Below are 16,423 nucleotides of genomic sequence, written 5' to 3'. Positions count from 1 at the left end.
TACACACATGTTGTTCCAAAACATTAAAACTTTGTTCATAGAGATGAGACAAATTGTTGAATAAAGTCATTATTTTTGTTTTCTTCACATATAAAAAGTATTCTCGCCACTTCATAACGTTACAGTTGAACCACTGATGGCAACTGGACTATTCTGACGATACTTTTCATACTTTTCTGGACCTTGACAGTGTAATTTACGTGGCAGTCTATGGGACAGTCACAAGCCTCCTTGTTTTCATACAAAATATTTTAAATTGTGTTCCGAAGACGAACTAAGCTTTTACGGGTTTGGAACTACATGGGGGTAAGTGATTAATGATAACATTTTCCTTTTGGGGTGGAGTAACCCTTTAACATGTAGAATCAGCATTTACAAGTTTTCTGTTGTATTCTATTGTATTCTTTCTGTATATGTTCATTTTGGGGAATAAAAATAATGCTTCTTTTCTGCAAATATACAGTAAATTGATCTAAAGTGACAGTAAAGACATTTATAATGTAAAGACTTCCATAGTATATATATATTTTTTATACTAAGTCAATACAATCAACTGTTTGGGTACCAATATTCTTAAAAACATCTTCTTTTTTGACAGTATCTTTATTATAATTACTATACAATGCTAACATTTTATCTAATATTAAAATGAGTAAAAATTTATTAACCGGTGAAAGTATGTGACTAGGATTATCCCACTCTTGACATAATGTGAGTATTTATGTTTTGAATAAACTGAACATGAAATGTTTGTTCTGAAACCCATCACCAATGTGGAAGAGTGTAAGCATTTTTTTGTTCGTTCAGTTGGTTACATATTCACTTTAATATAAAAGCTATTTTGGTGGTGCCTGTGCAAGATTTGCCACCATGTTACTAGGGTGTCGTAAGTTGCTAAGGTATACTGAATAGCATATTGTTGTCCATTTTCTAAGCTGTGTGGTTACTAGTTGGATGCTCAAAAGAACAGACCCAGGTCTCTAGTAACGATTAGATTTTTTTTAACCGTTTTATGATCCACGTGTGTTCTAGAATGGCTCTAACAACTACAAACCATTTAACTAGACATGCATTACCAAGCAATAATTACAAATCTGGAAACGTGACAAATATTGGTTTTATTTGTTGAATAATGTGATTAAGCAACATCATTTGTACAGTACAGCTTTCTCATTTGCACAGTGAAGGTTTTGTTTCTCTTTGATGTGAACTTTTCTGTCGCTATATACAGTGCCAAATTTGCGAATTTTACATTGGTTCTGCAACCTTCGGTGACTGAAGACATGACTGCCTTTAAACTGGTGTTTCTCTTTTTCACTGCCCTTATGGTCTCAGGGAAATTAAATGATCTGTGTAAATATTTTACAAATATGGAATAATGGTGTGACAAGAAACATAATCATGAGCTATATTAGAGGTGTCATGTGATATTGCATAATATATATATATATATATATATATATATATATATATATATATATATATATATATATATATATATATATATATATATATATATATATATATATATTATTTTTGTTGTTGTAATGAAACGTGTTTATGCGGTTTAATGTTTTAAATTGAGTAGCAGGGTATTATGGGCTTTGCTTTTTTATTCATTAAATTGAATAGTTTTAATTGTTTTAATTGTTTCATATTTTACAATGTGTTAGAACTTAGTGAAACTAAGAAATGTACAAATGTTGGTTTTGCTATTTTTTAGTTTTGAAGAGTGGTGTTTGTATTGCTTTACTTGAAAATAAAGAAGGGATAATTAATAATGATTGTTTGTAATAAATTTATTTTTGTGAACATGACATATTTACATGATACACTGACATCCTTAAAACATCAAAGATAAAAATAAAATAAAAATTAAAGCTGCAAGCAGCGATGAAAGGGCCCTCGTACTCTGGCTCACCACCACCCGGTGCCCATAGGAAGAGCAGTGAACGTCTGGCCATATGCTTATAAAATAGTAAATATTTGTGCCACATTTCCTGCTGCCAACAGGTGGCGCTATGATTATAACTGAATATCGATATGTAAATGTCTTCAGGCCAGGACTCTAACCAAACATGCAAAGTTTCTGGCAGATCAGACAAGTCATGTTTAAGTTAGTATAAAATAAGTAATTTCCTGTTGCCAACAGGCGGCGCTATACATAGTTGTGTTCAGGCCGGTACTCTTATAATACATGTGATGTTTGGATCAGGTTGTGAATTGTATGCATGAGTTACAAACACTTCCTGTTTTATAGTATTAATAGCATAATTTTGCACATGTTAAGTGTTGCTAGAATGTTTGAAAATATTTCTAGCATGATTAGCACACAATGGCATATTGTACAGTGTTGCAAATAGTGCATAAAAGTGTTAAAAATGACACTTCCTGTTGCCAGCAGGTGGCGCTATGACTATAACCGAATATGGGCATGTTGATTTATTTAGGACAGGACCCTTGTCAAACGTGTGAAGTTTGGGGAAGATCGGACATTGCTTTCCTGAGTTACAGCAACTTCCTGTTTCACAGCGAAACATCAAAATTGGTCAGGCCACCAGGGACACACCCCTTGACGAAAACTCAAAACCTTTGCAATTTAACATCACAAAGGTCTTATGATGACCCTCACTAAATTTTAAGATAATCCGATTAAAACTGTAGGAGGAGTTCGTCAAAGTACGAGGCATGGAAATGGCAAAAACTGCACAAAAATCAAACAGGAAATTCAAAATAACTTACTTCCTGTTGGGTTTTGGATTTTGTACCAAGATACTTTTTTGTAGGTAATGGTGTGTTACATGTGTGTACCGATTTTCATGAATGTACATGAAACACAGCTCGAGGCGCACCCTGTTGAAATTTAACAGGTGGCGCTATCGAGCCATTTTGCCACACCCACTTCTGAAACCTATATCAGATGTAAATTTTCACTAGTCCTGATGCGTGTGCAAAGTTTCGTGAGTTTTGGAGCATGTTTAGGCCTTCAAAAATGCGATTCATTACGGAGAAGAAGAAGAAGAATAAACGGAGCAATTCCAATAGGGTCCTCGCACTGCAGTGCTCGGGCCCTAATAATTGTCATAGCTTAATGTAAAATTACAGCTGTAAACCATAATCATGATACCATATATATTTGAGATCACTGCAACTAATTTTTACAATTGAAACATTTAAACTTAGGGATTGTTAGGGAAGCAGACGGACAACCAGGTAAGTAATAGTGAAGGTGGTTTATTTTGAACAGCAGAGTATCAGAATAAATTGAACGTGCAAGAATGGGTGAGTATCAGAGTTCAGGTGTGGGGAATCCTTGAGTGCGATCCTTGAATTAATAACAGTACTTTCCTTTGCAGGAACAACGGAAGGAGCTTTCCAGGATGGGTTTGAACTTCGCTTGAAGTGGATGACAGACCCATGTCACACACACACGCACCACTGACAGGACTGACTGGCGTACGGCCCGCACACTCCTGAAGAGAGGATCTTGACAGACTGGAATCGTCAGCGAACACTGGTAAGTAAACACAGGAAGGTATGGTTAGTGACACTCGCAGTGAGAAGCACTAAGAGTCCGCTTCGAATAAACGAGCCCGGACAATGAGAGGTGCGTGGTGTGTGCTTATGAAGCAGGGTGGCTGATGAGGTGCAGGTGTGTATTGTTAATACTCTGGTGACTGTGATCGCTGGGTGATTGTGGTGGAAGAACTTGGCCAATCCGTGACAGGGATTTTTTTTTAATTAATTGCTGTGCATGTAATTTAAAATGATGGTCCATTTCTGTTATTTTCTTAAAATATTGGCAAACACAAGTTAATTTGTAGTAGTAGTAGTAGTAGCCCTTTATTGTCACTAGTCACAAGTACCAGCGAAATTAGCCATCAACCTGTCCATACATACATACATACAATATGACAGTGGGGTAGACAGGACAGGAAGACAGGGTATTTGAGGAAGAAATAAGTACAGCATGACATTAGGTAAGTGAGGAGAAAAAAACCAACACCCAGACTATGCTCCTTATGGGAGCACAGTATGAGAACAGGAAAAACACTTCAGCACAAAAAAGCACATAATCAATACACCATAGACACACAACTTTGCAACTGGGTACGGAACTTGGGGGGGTTGAGGTAATCCAGCGCAGGCAAACAGCCATCCGGTCCCAGCAGCTTGAAAGCGCTAGTCACAGACCCGCCTGCCAGACTGGCGGAACAAAGCGGCGAAGGCGGGGGATGGGGGTTGGGAGGGTGAATGCATATCTGTATATGTGTAAGAGTTTGTCTATTTGTAGGCCTGGAGAGTTGAGACTCTCTCTAGATGCCTCAGTCCGCAGATTTTACAGCGTCACAGCAAGTTGCCATGGAGACGTCCTTGGTCAGGTCCTAGATAGAGTCAACAATCAGCAGGTGTCTGTGGGAGAGGGTGGAGGAATGCAAGAGAAGTCAAGCTGCCCTGCTCGCCTGGGAGATTTTTGTCATCCAGCCAAGGCTGGTAAAGAAAGCCAAAAGAAGATAAGATACCAGTTGTTTGGTCTAATAGCCGCATTTCTTTTTCACGGTCACTATGATTTTTCATTGTCCATTGGTCTCCAAATTCTCCAATTTCTTTTCCAAATCCGTGAGCTTCTTCATGATGTTATCCATATTGCGGTTAATAGTCTCAGTCTCAATGCTGACCGCTCTGCCCACTACTTCAATCATGACGGGCAGCCTTGTGAGGCTTTGGACAGCTGTTCCCGTCTTCTTAATTTTCCGATAACCCAGGGCAAAGCCTAATCCAATCAGCAGAAGACCTGTTATCATGGTTCCGAATAGGTAGATGTCTTCAATGTCCTCCACGGAAAGAGTCGCCAGACACACGACCCGCCAATTCGCCCACGCGTCCATCGTGTAGCCAGCTGCAAACGTTCCGGCAGGGCAGTCAGGTTCCCCCGAACCCAGGCTTCTCGTCGAGAAGATGGTGTCAATTGCGTTGAGAGACCAGTTTATCAAATCCATATTCCAGTTTAGGAGAGCAGTGCAGAGAGAGTCTCTCAAGTAGACAAGACAAGAGAAAACAAGCGAAGCAAGGAAAGGCAGGGAGGAGAGGAAAGAAATGCGACCGCCTCCGTTGAGAGCAAGAGAGAAGAAGCATCCTTTCTTAAGTAATGGGTTTACATGTTATGTATCTACGTATAGTCAAAATTGGTTTAGTTAAGTAACTGTTTATCCATGTTTTATTACATCTAACATTAAATCAGGGTTCGAACATGTTATTTATTCATTTTTATGATTTTTATTACAATGTCAAGCAAACTCTTAATGTTTGACCATACCTAAATTACCTAAATTAATAAGTTTAGTGCTTTGTAACTTAAGTTATTCAAAAAACATTACAGACACATTGAAGGTATTAGGTGAAACTGTACTTTGGTCATAATGGTTTCAAAGTTATTTTAAAGAAAATCAGTCCTCTATCAATAAATCCATGAAGTTAAGTTTTTATTTTCAGGCATTACAGTAATGCATTTAGATAATGTAATATTAAGAGACTAGAGCCAACATCCTCTGTGTGTCAGCTGAATCTAACACAGCATTATTAAAATCTCTTACAAATACAGGTTTTACACTACATTAACCCTCTGGAGTCTAAGGGTATTTTTGGGGCCTTGAGAAGTTTTGTCATGCCCTGACATTTGTGCTTTTTTCAGTTTCTTATAAATATCTAAATGGGTAAAGTTTAATATCACTGTAATCAGCACAAACTGGGCTATAATAATATGTGAAATGCATGCATGTACATGATTGTATTTTTGAGAAAAAAAAATGTTATGCATGGTTAGTGAAAAACTAAAAATGTTAAATCACTTGAATAAGGCAATAAAACACATACATAAAATTGGTTGGCGGAAAAGTTGAGAACTGGAGCTTGTAGCCTAGAATTTTTCTTTCTGAATGATGTGAAAATCATCTTGTTTACTCACTCACAGAAAACAATATATTGATTTAAATTTTCTAAAACACTTTTTGTTGGTAAAAGTCATATGCGAGTAGGTGTCAACTACCATGAATATCATTGTGATTTACACCTGCAGACAAAGGCCTGCATAATGAGCTGCATAATGAGCCTCTCATTCAACTGTGCCACTGAGGGAGGACTTACAAGAAAGAATGTGAGAACAAAATAAAAGTATATAATTTTAAGTTTGTAGTTTATTAAGAATATATTTAATTATCCCACAACATTATTTAATATCCACTTGGGGGGAGCAGTTAAGTCGTGGCCTAATGGTTAGAGGGTTGGACTCCCAATCGAAGGGTTGTGGGTTCTAGTCTCGGGCCGGATGGAATTGTGGGTGGGGGGAGTGCATGTACAGTTCTCTCTCCACTTTCAATACCATGACTTAGGTGCCCTTGAGCAAGGCATCGAACCCCCAACTGCTCCCTGGGCGCCACATCATAAATGGCTGCCCATAAATGGCTGCCCACTGCTCCGGGTGTGTGCTCACAGTGTGTGTGTGTGTGCGTGTGTGCGTGTGTGTGTGTGTGTGTGCGTGTGTGCGTGTGTGCGTGCGTGTGTGCGTGTGTGTGTGTGTTCACTGCTCTGTGTGTGTGCATTTCGGATGGGTTAAATGCAGAGCACAAATTCTGAGTATGGGTCACCATACTTGGCTGAATGTCACTTCACTTAAACAGTTTATTAGGAACAATCAAAGCTGACTTTCAAACAAATTTTTTGGCATCCTTCAGTCACACAATCCTTCAGAAATCACAATCCTTCAGAAATCCTTTTAACAATCTTATTTTCTACCAAATAAACCCCATTTATTATCATCATTATTATTATTATTATTATTAATGTTGAAAAGAGCTGATAATATTTTTCAGTTTTTTTTAGGCGGAATAAATCGAAAGAACTGCATCTCTATTTGTCACATTTATATTATTTACATCAAGCTTTTGAATGGTATAGTATTGTATATTGTTGAAACTTCATAATGTTTCACTTGAATACATTTCAGGAATTATAGTTTGGAAAAAGTATTTGGAAAAAGTCTAACTAGTAAAATGTTTACACTTTACGTGAAAACTAGTACAAATAAATAAAAAGAGACTTACTCATGTTTATGATCTCTGCTGAATAAAGTGCTTCATTCTTTTTTCTGAGGAAATCCATTTCTCAAATCCTCAACCACATCACATCTTTTTGGGGTGAATTATGTCTTAGTCCTCTCATCGCGAAGCAAACAGTAAAATAAAATAAAAACTTGAAGAACAGTCTGGCTGCCTTTTCTTCTGTGTGGGCGTATGCAAGCCGCGCGCTTCAGTTTGAATCTGAATAGCGCGTTCAGCGCGGGGGCGTGGTCACATTAGATATAATGAAGGGAGACATGAAAAACAGACATTGCGTAGTTTTCATATGGATTACTTTATCTCAGAATATTTTCGGCAGCACTTGTTTAGTTTAAAAGTAGACATTCCAGGCTTTCTATAGATATCTCTCTCATGTCTCTTCGTTGAGTATTCACGGAGTTACAGTTCATTTTAATGAAATGTTTGTACATGACGATCAGCGGAGACAAAGACTGTAGACAGCGCACCTTGTTTGTTATCTTTATTTTATAAGTGCACAAAGGTTTTTTGTTATTATGTCTGTATCCAAAAAAAAAAAAAAAAACTAGACCCTTTACAGATTCGATTGATGTATTGCTCTTATCTGTACGATTAAAACTGAGAGTGTAACTTAAGTTCTTAATATTAAGTTTTCGGGGTTATCAGGAGAAAATGACTCAAAACACATATATGCGTTAATCGACTCGAAAGGGTTTTAATAGACAAACGTGTATACATTTCCATGGTTATACCCAAACTGCTCCACAGTTTAAGAACCACTGAACCAAATGATAAACAACACCAATGAGAAAGATGCTTTCATAAAGCTTCATTCATTCAACAGCAAGCAAAAGAAAAGAAAGTATAATCAAGCTTTTAGTTTTCTGTTAATAAAGACTGATAACTTTGAGATGTGTTAACCCTTTAAACTATTTTTGCACCACTGAAGTTGATGTTTTGTCTGAGTGACATACACAAACATAATGACTCATAACTGAAGCAATGAAAGTCAAAAGATTGGTATTGTTTGTTGCTGCGGTGACAGATTATAAAGTACATTTACGAATGGAGCCGTCAACACACACGACCCACAGCACTCCCAGGTCAAAGCTCACATGCTTGTGACCATTGGGACAGACAACCATTGAGATCCAGTCTGTGCCTTCGGGATCGGAGCGAGTGACTTCAGTTCTGCAATAGACAAAATACACGTCTTATTGAATGCAGCATTTGGGTTTTCATTAAAAATTGCGCTTAACAAGTTAATCATTTTGATCATAAAACTTGTAATATTATGACTGTTCAGGTCACCTTTGGTATAAGTTCCCTTGATAGTTGACACCAAAGACGCTGCCATCAGTGGCTACTTCAATCATGGATAGAAGTCCAGGAATATTCTTAAAGTTTCCGGACCCAGGACAGGCATTACTAGACACATCCTGCACAAGATCAAAAGAGACACAATGCAGTCAGTCATCGTACGGTCACATCGAGAAAATTATTTTGCAGCTTTCTCCCCAGTGTCTTTATTTCTTCAGTTTTGTCAGAAACTCAAACCTTTACATGATATCTACTTTATAAAATACTGGTGTATTAAAGCTCTTGTATTTATGTGACATTACCTTCATGATGTAGATTTGGTCATTGCGGTTCACTCCCCAACAGCTGTACGGACCACAGCTGTAGTACTTAAGCTTTCCATTAAGTTGAACCCAAGGAATGTTGCTGGATGGCCATTTGTTGTTAGCATCCATATTTAAACAGAATATGTCATCATTCATATTGACACCTGCAATGATCTGATCACCTCCAGCATCCACCTGTTTGAGAAGCCCTAACAACACAATCAACAGCTGGATGAAAGTTTGGTCAGTTTAATAAAAACCTTAATAAGATAATATATTAGGGCAATTTTAAAACTTGTAAACTGGCCAAATAAGTTTGTCTGTATTTTGCTCTCTGTTACTCTTCACCTGGAAACTGAATGAAACTGCCGCTCTGAAACTTATAGATGCCGTATGCTTGGTTAACCCCCAGCTGACCAGCAGGACCAACACTGAAGTGCTTTAGAGACCCGCTGATCTTTGTGAAGACATTATCAATCAGAACAAACACTTCATTAAGATTGTTCACTCCAACCACTGAGCCAGAGCCAGCGTCTATCTGCTTCAGGTTACCGCTCATCACAGAGCACTCTAAAGCTGTGAAAACATGGTGCAAAGTAAAGTATCAGTGATTGCAAATACAATAGACTTTTAACTATGAATTTATTTTATATATATATATATATATATATATATATATATATATATATATATATATATATATATATATATATAATAACATCACACGAATAAAAATACAAAAACATTGTTTACCCAGAGTGCGAAGAAACTGGCAGCAGAAGAGTAGCAGGACGCTCTGATAAACCTTCATGGCTCCACAACACAGTTTGTTGTTTTTAACCTGTTCATAACCAGTATTCATTTATATAAGTGAAGTATGGATAAAACATAATCAATATCACAGTGACAGAAATTAAATAGACAACCTTATCTGGTTAGTTCGGGATTCAGCAGTCACTGGTGATTCTAGTTCACTGAAGACACTTGGAGGGAGCAGAACTATGCTGTCTTTCAGCTCTGAAGTGAAAAGCTGGTAAGCGTTGCATCGGCTGCCTTTTTATGCTCTCTGTGAACAGCGGAAGCTGATGCAATCCTGGCATGCCAATCAGGGGCAACCTGTTATTTATTTTATTAATAAACTTATTTAGTTAAGTGCCCTAATTCTAAATATGCATTTAGTCTATTTAATTATTTTATTTATTGCATTTGTATTTTTTGTTTTTATATAGTTTTGCAATAAAAGCATATCAACCAGGTTCCAGAAATAATCGAGGGTGCTTCTGAAATTATTTAGGGTATCTTAATGGACATTTTCAAATATTTTCTCCTGAATATTGCTCTGGTTATCACTGTGTCAATCACTGTTACTTTGAGAGCAAAGTTCTACATTTTAAATGGATTATAAAGTTAGTTAAGAATGATCATAACCACTAAAAGCTGACACTCTGTGTTTAGTGAGCGTATACACAGTGTTTTTAGGCTACACCGTGCAGCAATACATGAATACATGCTCGCACACACAAGGGCTTTACTAGTAACAAGACATTTAATGTACACCTATAGCCTTTATTTATCAAATGATGATTATTATCTACTGTGTTATCAGGGTGTTTGTTTTTTAGTCCAATGCCTTACATTTTATTGGGCACAAAGTCTGGTTTTCATTCATGTTTTTCAAAAATCCTACTTCCAAAGAATAGTGATAAGCAGCTTATGAATGTGTTCAGCTTCCTCATGTAAGAGAAAATAATTAACTGATGTTTTAGCAAAGCTATTACTATTATTGTAAAAAATATAGTTCAGTTTGTTTTCATTGCTCTTTATTTTTTTTATACACATTAACAAATAGCCATACATGGTCTATGCATATATTGCAGAATATTGAGAAATATAAGGACTAGTTTCCACTTTCCATATCCAGTGCAAAGGGATTGCATCAGTCCTGCCAGTAATGTATGTGGTTATATGGTTTGCTGTCTCAGACACTTGTCTTTCTGTGATCTTTCTATATTTGGTAACAGAGGACAGTGGGGTAAGATGGGCTGGTGGGTGTTAAAGCACATTTTCCCAGACACTTACAAAAGCTTTCATTAAAAACATGAACTAACATTGCTGCTTTTTTGATTATTAATTGAAAGTTAATAGTTGGAAATTACATGAAAATACAAAAATGAACTGTAAGTGGTCTAATGCAGGAAATACCATTAACATTTTTTTTTTTTACTGCTTGGAGAATATTGGTGCAAAAAGTTTTATAAGGAAATGTTGAAGGAAGTCTGATACCATTTAGTTTTATATTGTTGTGAAAGTATTGAAAGTAAGCCAAACATACGAAAAACAATGCAACTAATGTTAGTCCCAGTTGTGCAACACATTATTTCTTAAGACGCGCAACTTAACTGCAGTTAAACAAAATGTATTATTGCATTATTGAGCGTGTGTTGACCATCACATTTTACATTTTTTATGTGGTATAGTGTTCATATTTATTAATATTCTGTGTTTAATGTCAGCACATTTTGTATCAATGTTTTTAATTTTATGCATGGAATGAGTAAACTTATGAATTTTACTCATAGCCTAGGGGTTTGTTAAATACATTGTTGAACATGTTTGATAAAACATTTCCAATTAAGATACAGAAAAATTTTAATAAGTTGGTCAACTTTACCAGATCAGCTGATCTTATTATCTCAGTATTTGTATATTTATTGGTATATTAAAGGGACAATAAGTAACTTTTTAGGTATTTTATTATCTAAAATCAATATTTTTATTCATAAATATGCCCTCAATGGTGTACAAATACCTATGCCAATGTTTAAACTAATCCTTGTAAATGAAGAATTTATTATCTTTATATACATGGGATGGGTAGGTTGACGGAGGCTTCCATGTAGTTCTGCCATCTTGCAAAACTATAATAGCAGAGAGGGACAAAAAGTACTAAGCCAACGCGTTTCCACAGCGCGTTTTCGGTCAGAGCCAGAAACGCAGGTGCAGAGCAGTGAGAGGTGCTTGAAACTGCACCGGCAAGTTTAAAAGTCTGGATTGCATTCTTATTATGGACCATACATATGCCGCGCCACAGGAGAAGAAAACATCGTCGCCAAAACAGTCAAAAATAGAACGTAAAAGGAAACGTGACCGTAGATTACAGAAAACAAGAGTTAATGTCGGGGAAGCTTTTTCTAGGTGGAAAGAGCTAATGCTTGATAAAGATTTCAAAAGAGACGCTGAAGTGGCCAGTTTTCTTCTCGACAGGTAAGTCAGTGTTACAGTCTATATTATAATATTTTTTTTATATCTAACAATGCATATAATTCAGAAACTATAACGAATAAATTAGACATAACTACTAATTACAATATTTCATGTTTTCCACAGTCAGTAATTCATACTGTAACATTCGTTTGTTAGTTGTCATGTTGCAGTTTGTTTGAAATAACACACCTGTTCACCTGAAGGAAAACTCGACGAAGTGCTATTAGAATACATCCTGTCAAAGCTTTTTGGTACATATCGCCTACCGTAGATGCAACGCGCATTTGAAAAAGCGAGGCGCTGGAGAGCAAAATTAGTTTGAATGCAAAATACAATTTCACCACTAGATGGGAGTAATTCCTACTCAGTGTCCCTTTAAAGTTTTTCTCTTTCGATTTGACATTTCTCCAAACTCAGGTCACCGTTCTCAAAACAGTTAACACAGTGATCGGAAACACTTTATAATTGTCCTAAACAGTTTGTACATTTACATTAATTTCTAACGAATTACAAATCATGCAAATTATTTTCTCAAAACAATGCGCACTAAATTCTCAAATGTTTTTATAATAGTTAATACAACCAACCAATACTATAAAAAAAGAAAACACTGAAAAAAGGTTTTACTCAAATCACAAGCATTTATGTGTCAAGGGCGAGACTGGGACTCAGTTGCAGGTGCTCAAAAGGTCAGTGTATTAGATGGCTTAATTCCAAAAGGACAGAAAAAATTCCACTTGGAAATCCTCTGATGCAATGCCCGGATAAACTGACAGGGAGGCGGGGGCGCTGTTGAGGCGGGGAACTGGTGGCGCGCTGTGGCGCGGCGAAGAAGAGGAGTGACAGCGATCGGTGAGCTCTAACACGGAAGCCTGGAGAGTAGCACTGCCTGAAAGCAGGAGGAAGTGGGGCACCATCTCTGTGCAGGCTAAACAAGAGATGTGGATAAAGTTGAGACATGGACGACTCGACGATCTGACAACAGACAGCACACATGAGGAGACTAAATAGAGAAGGAGTGATTATCATAATGCAGAGCAGGTGATGGTGACCAATAACTAATGTTTTTAATAATAATGAAACAAGAGGGCGGAGACGGGCACCACGGTGACACAGAAGCACATGGTAAGTGTAAACACACACTATGGGGAAAAACAGACAGATCAGCCCGGGGGCGTGACATTACCCCCCTCCCCAGGAGCGCCCCCTGGCGCTCCAGGGAAGGTACCACCACGCTGCCGGTTGAAGTCCTCGATCAGCGACCGATCCAGAATATCCCGAGCCGGGACCCAACTCCTCTCATTCGGACCATACCCTCCCAGTCCACCAAATACTGAAATCCCCGACCTCGACATCTGACATCCAGCAACCTCCTGACAGTGAAGGCTGGGGAACCATCCACTAGACGGGGAGGGGGAGGGTTAGTAGCAGACCAACAGGAGGCTGATTAGAACTCTTGTTCAGGGCGCAAATTGAGCAGGCAAACACAAACTGCCTGACGTCCTGGGACATGGATGGCCACCAAAATCGCTGGCGCATGGCAGCCAGAGATCTCCGAACCCCAGGATGACAGACTAACTTGGATGAATGCCCCCACTGGAGGACTTCAGGGCGCAGAAAAAGCCGGCACGAAAAGTCTACCCTCTGGGCACTCCCTCGGCACCTCTCTCTCTCGTATGGCTTCCAGCACTCTCCTCTCCATGTCCCAGGAGAGGGACCCTACAACAATTTCTACAACAATTTAGGGATAATTGTTTCAGTACACTGGTTCTTTTTGTATCCCTGTAAAGACGGGAGAGGGCATAAGGTTTTATATTTTTGGAGCCTGGGTGATACGATAGAGAGAAGTTGAACCGGCCAAAGAAGAGTGCCCATCGGGCCTGGCGTGAACTCACACTCTTGGCCGAACGGACGTATGGTCCGTCCAAACCAAGAAGGGCTGTGCTGACCCCTCCAACCAGTGACGCCACTCACCCAAGGCCAGTCTGACCACCAACAGTTCCTGGTTCCCTACGTCATAATTCCGTTCTGCTGGGCTCAGGCGGTGAGAGAAGTAGACACATGGATGTACCTTCCCATCTCTGGGGGATCTCTGAGAAAGGACCGCACCTACTCCAATCTCAGAAGTATCCACCTCCACAATAAACTGACGTTCAGGGTCTGGAAATGAAAGAACAGGAGCAGAAATGAATCGGGACTTTAGGTCATTAAAGGCCTCCTGAGCCTTCAAATTCCACCTAAACGGTACCTTAGTGGAGGTAAGAGCTGTCAAGGGTGCAGCAACCTGACTAAAGTTTCTGATGAAGCGCCTGTAGAAGTTGGCAAATCCCAGAAACCGCTGCAGTGCCTTTCGTGAGTCTGGAGGTGGCCACTCGGCTACGGCCCTTACCTTAGCGGGATCAGCTTTGATTCCCTCCGCCGAAATGATATAGCCCAGGAAGGGAACTGACTTGGAGTGGAAAACTCACTTCTCCACTTTAACATATAGCTGGTTCTCCAGCAGCCGTTGTAGCACTTGGCGCACGTTTTGGGTGTGTACCTGAAGTGAAGGAGAGAAAATAAGAATGTCATCTAGGTACGCAAAGACAAACTTGTTAACCATGTCTCGCAACACGTCATTAACCAGGGCCTGGAAGACAGCTGGGGCATTAGTCAGGCCAAAGGGTAGCACCCGGTACTCATAATGTCCCGAAGGAGTGATGAATGCTGTCTTCCACTCATTCCCCTCTCGAATCCGAACCAGGTGATAAGCATTATGGAGGTCCAACTTACTGAAGACCTTGGCTCCCTGCAAAAGTTCAAAGGCAGATGACATTAAGGGCAGGAGGTACCTATTCTTAATGGTAATGTCATTCAAACCTCTGTAATCAATACAAGGGCGCAAGGAGCCATCCTTCTTCTTAACAAAGAAAAACCCTGCGCCAGCAGGAGACGAGGAGGGACGGATGAGACCGGCATCAAGGGACTCACAAATATATTTGTCCATAGCCTCTCTTTCTGGACCAGACAGGGAATATAACCGACCCCTGGGCGGAGAAGTGCCTGGGAGGAGGTTGATGGCACAATCATGAGGCCGGTGAGGAGGCAGGGACACATCCCGGGACTTGCTGAAGACCTGCCGCAGGTCGCAGTACTCCTCCGGCACCCCGGACAGATCAGCATCATCCACCTGCACAACAGGAAACACAACACCAAGAAAAGAGGCAGAACCCAAACAAGACTCAAGACAAGACTGTTTCCAAGACAAGACTGAGTTTCTGGCCCAATCCACATGAGGGCCGTGCTGCACCAACCACGGGTGTCCCAGAACCATGGGGCACTCAGGGAATCAAGAAGGTACAGCTCGGTTATCTCATGGTGATTGCCAGAAATGATAAGACTTACAGGAGGGGTGAGGTGAGTGACGGTAGTGATAGGGGAATCATCCAGAGACCGAACAGAGATAGGAGTAGAGAGGGGAATGGCGGGAATTCCCCACTGCTTGGCCAGTGCCGTGTCCAGGAAACTACCACCAGCCCCAGAATCCACCAGGGCCGAACAGCAGTGACTAGAACCTCCGAACTGGACACCCACGGGAAGTAGTGTGCGGGAGGAGTGGGGGAAATTGAGCGGAGATGTGCCCACCAGAATCCCCCTGGCTACTGATGGGCCTTGGCTTTTAGCGGGCATTTTCCAACGAAGTGTCCGGCCCTCCCACAGTAGAGACATAAGCCCCGGGTGAGTCTCTCTTGCTTCTGCTGGGAAGTAAGACGCAGACGTCCCACCTGCATGGGTTCAGGGTCAGCAGGAGATGGCAGAGGCAGGACCGGGGTGGATTCGCTGGTCATTTCACCCACCCTCCAAGAAGTGCGAGCAGTCAATTGTTGGTGACGAAGGCGAAGGCGGTTCTCAACACGGAGGGCCAGGTCGACCAGATCATCGAAACTGTGTGGAAGCTCTTGGGTGGCGATCTTGTCTTGGATCTCCTCGTCTAGTCCAGCATGAAACACAGCTCTGCAAGCCCCCTCATTCCAGTCACAGGCCGCTGCTAAGGTCTTGAATTCAATGGCATACTCAGTCACTGAACGGCCTCCTTGCCGTAGCCGTGCCAGCTGGGCCGCTGCCTCATCACCCTGAGCAGAACGGTCGAATAATTTGACCATCTCCTGTCGAAAAGCCTCAAACGAGGCACAAAAGGGAGCCCGGGCCTCCCACACTGAAGTTCCCCAGTCACGGGCCCTGCCTGTGAGGAGGGTTAGAACATAAGCCACCTTAGTCTCTTCCTGGGCATACCGGCGGGGCTGGAGGGCGAAGACTAGGGAGCACTGAGACAGGAAGGCTCTGCAGGAGTTAGGGTTCCCATCATAGGGAGGTGGGTTGTTGGCATGAGGCTCAGGATCATGAGGGGTAGAGGAAAGGCTAGTGGGGTCCTCAGATCTTGCAGATGTCTGTCTCCGAAGT

General features: G+C 40.3%; 1 protein-coding gene across 1 annotated transcript; it reads right to left on the bottom strand.

Annotated features, from left to right (window-relative positions):
- Positions 1-7,785: 7,785 nt before the first annotated feature.
- LOC113068355 (fish-egg lectin-like) lies at positions 7,786-9,759 on the bottom strand. The gene is made up of 6 exons (XM_026241082.1): positions 9,646-9,759; positions 9,473-9,560; positions 9,068-9,295; positions 8,717-8,928; positions 8,406-8,533; positions 7,786-8,285 (listed from the first exon to the last, which is right to left on the bottom strand). The coding sequence occupies exons 2-6, from the start codon at positions 9,528-9,530 to the stop codon at positions 8,141-8,143; spliced, it is 771 nt and encodes a 256-aa protein (XP_026096867.1). The 5' UTR covers positions 9,531-9,560; positions 9,646-9,759; the 3' UTR covers positions 7,786-8,140.
- Between the last annotated feature and the right edge of the window lie 6,664 nt (positions 9,760-16,423).

This window comes from Carassius auratus, linkage group LG44F (assembly GCF_003368295.1).
Source record: "Carassius auratus strain Wakin linkage group LG44F, ASM336829v1, whole genome shotgun sequence".
In the NCBI taxonomy this organism is placed as follows: Eukaryota; Metazoa; Chordata; class Actinopteri; order Cypriniformes; family Cyprinidae; genus Carassius; species Carassius auratus.
Note: the sequence above shows the minus strand (reverse complement) of the source record. Positions and strands in the feature narration are given on the sequence as shown.

Coding starts and splice junctions, on each gene's coding strand:
- LOC113068355 (XM_026241082.1), bottom strand. CDS start 9,530: ATGAAGGTTTATCAGAGCGTCCTGCTACTCTTCTGCTGCCAGTTTCTT. Junction 9,296..9,472: donor CCAGTTTCTTCGCACTCTGG/GTAAACAATGTT, acceptor ATGTTTTCACAG/CTTTAGAGTGCTCTGTGATG. Junction 8,534..8,716: donor ACCAAATCTACATCATGAAG/GTAATGTCACAT, acceptor GATCTTGTGCAG/GATGTGTCTAGTAATGCCTG.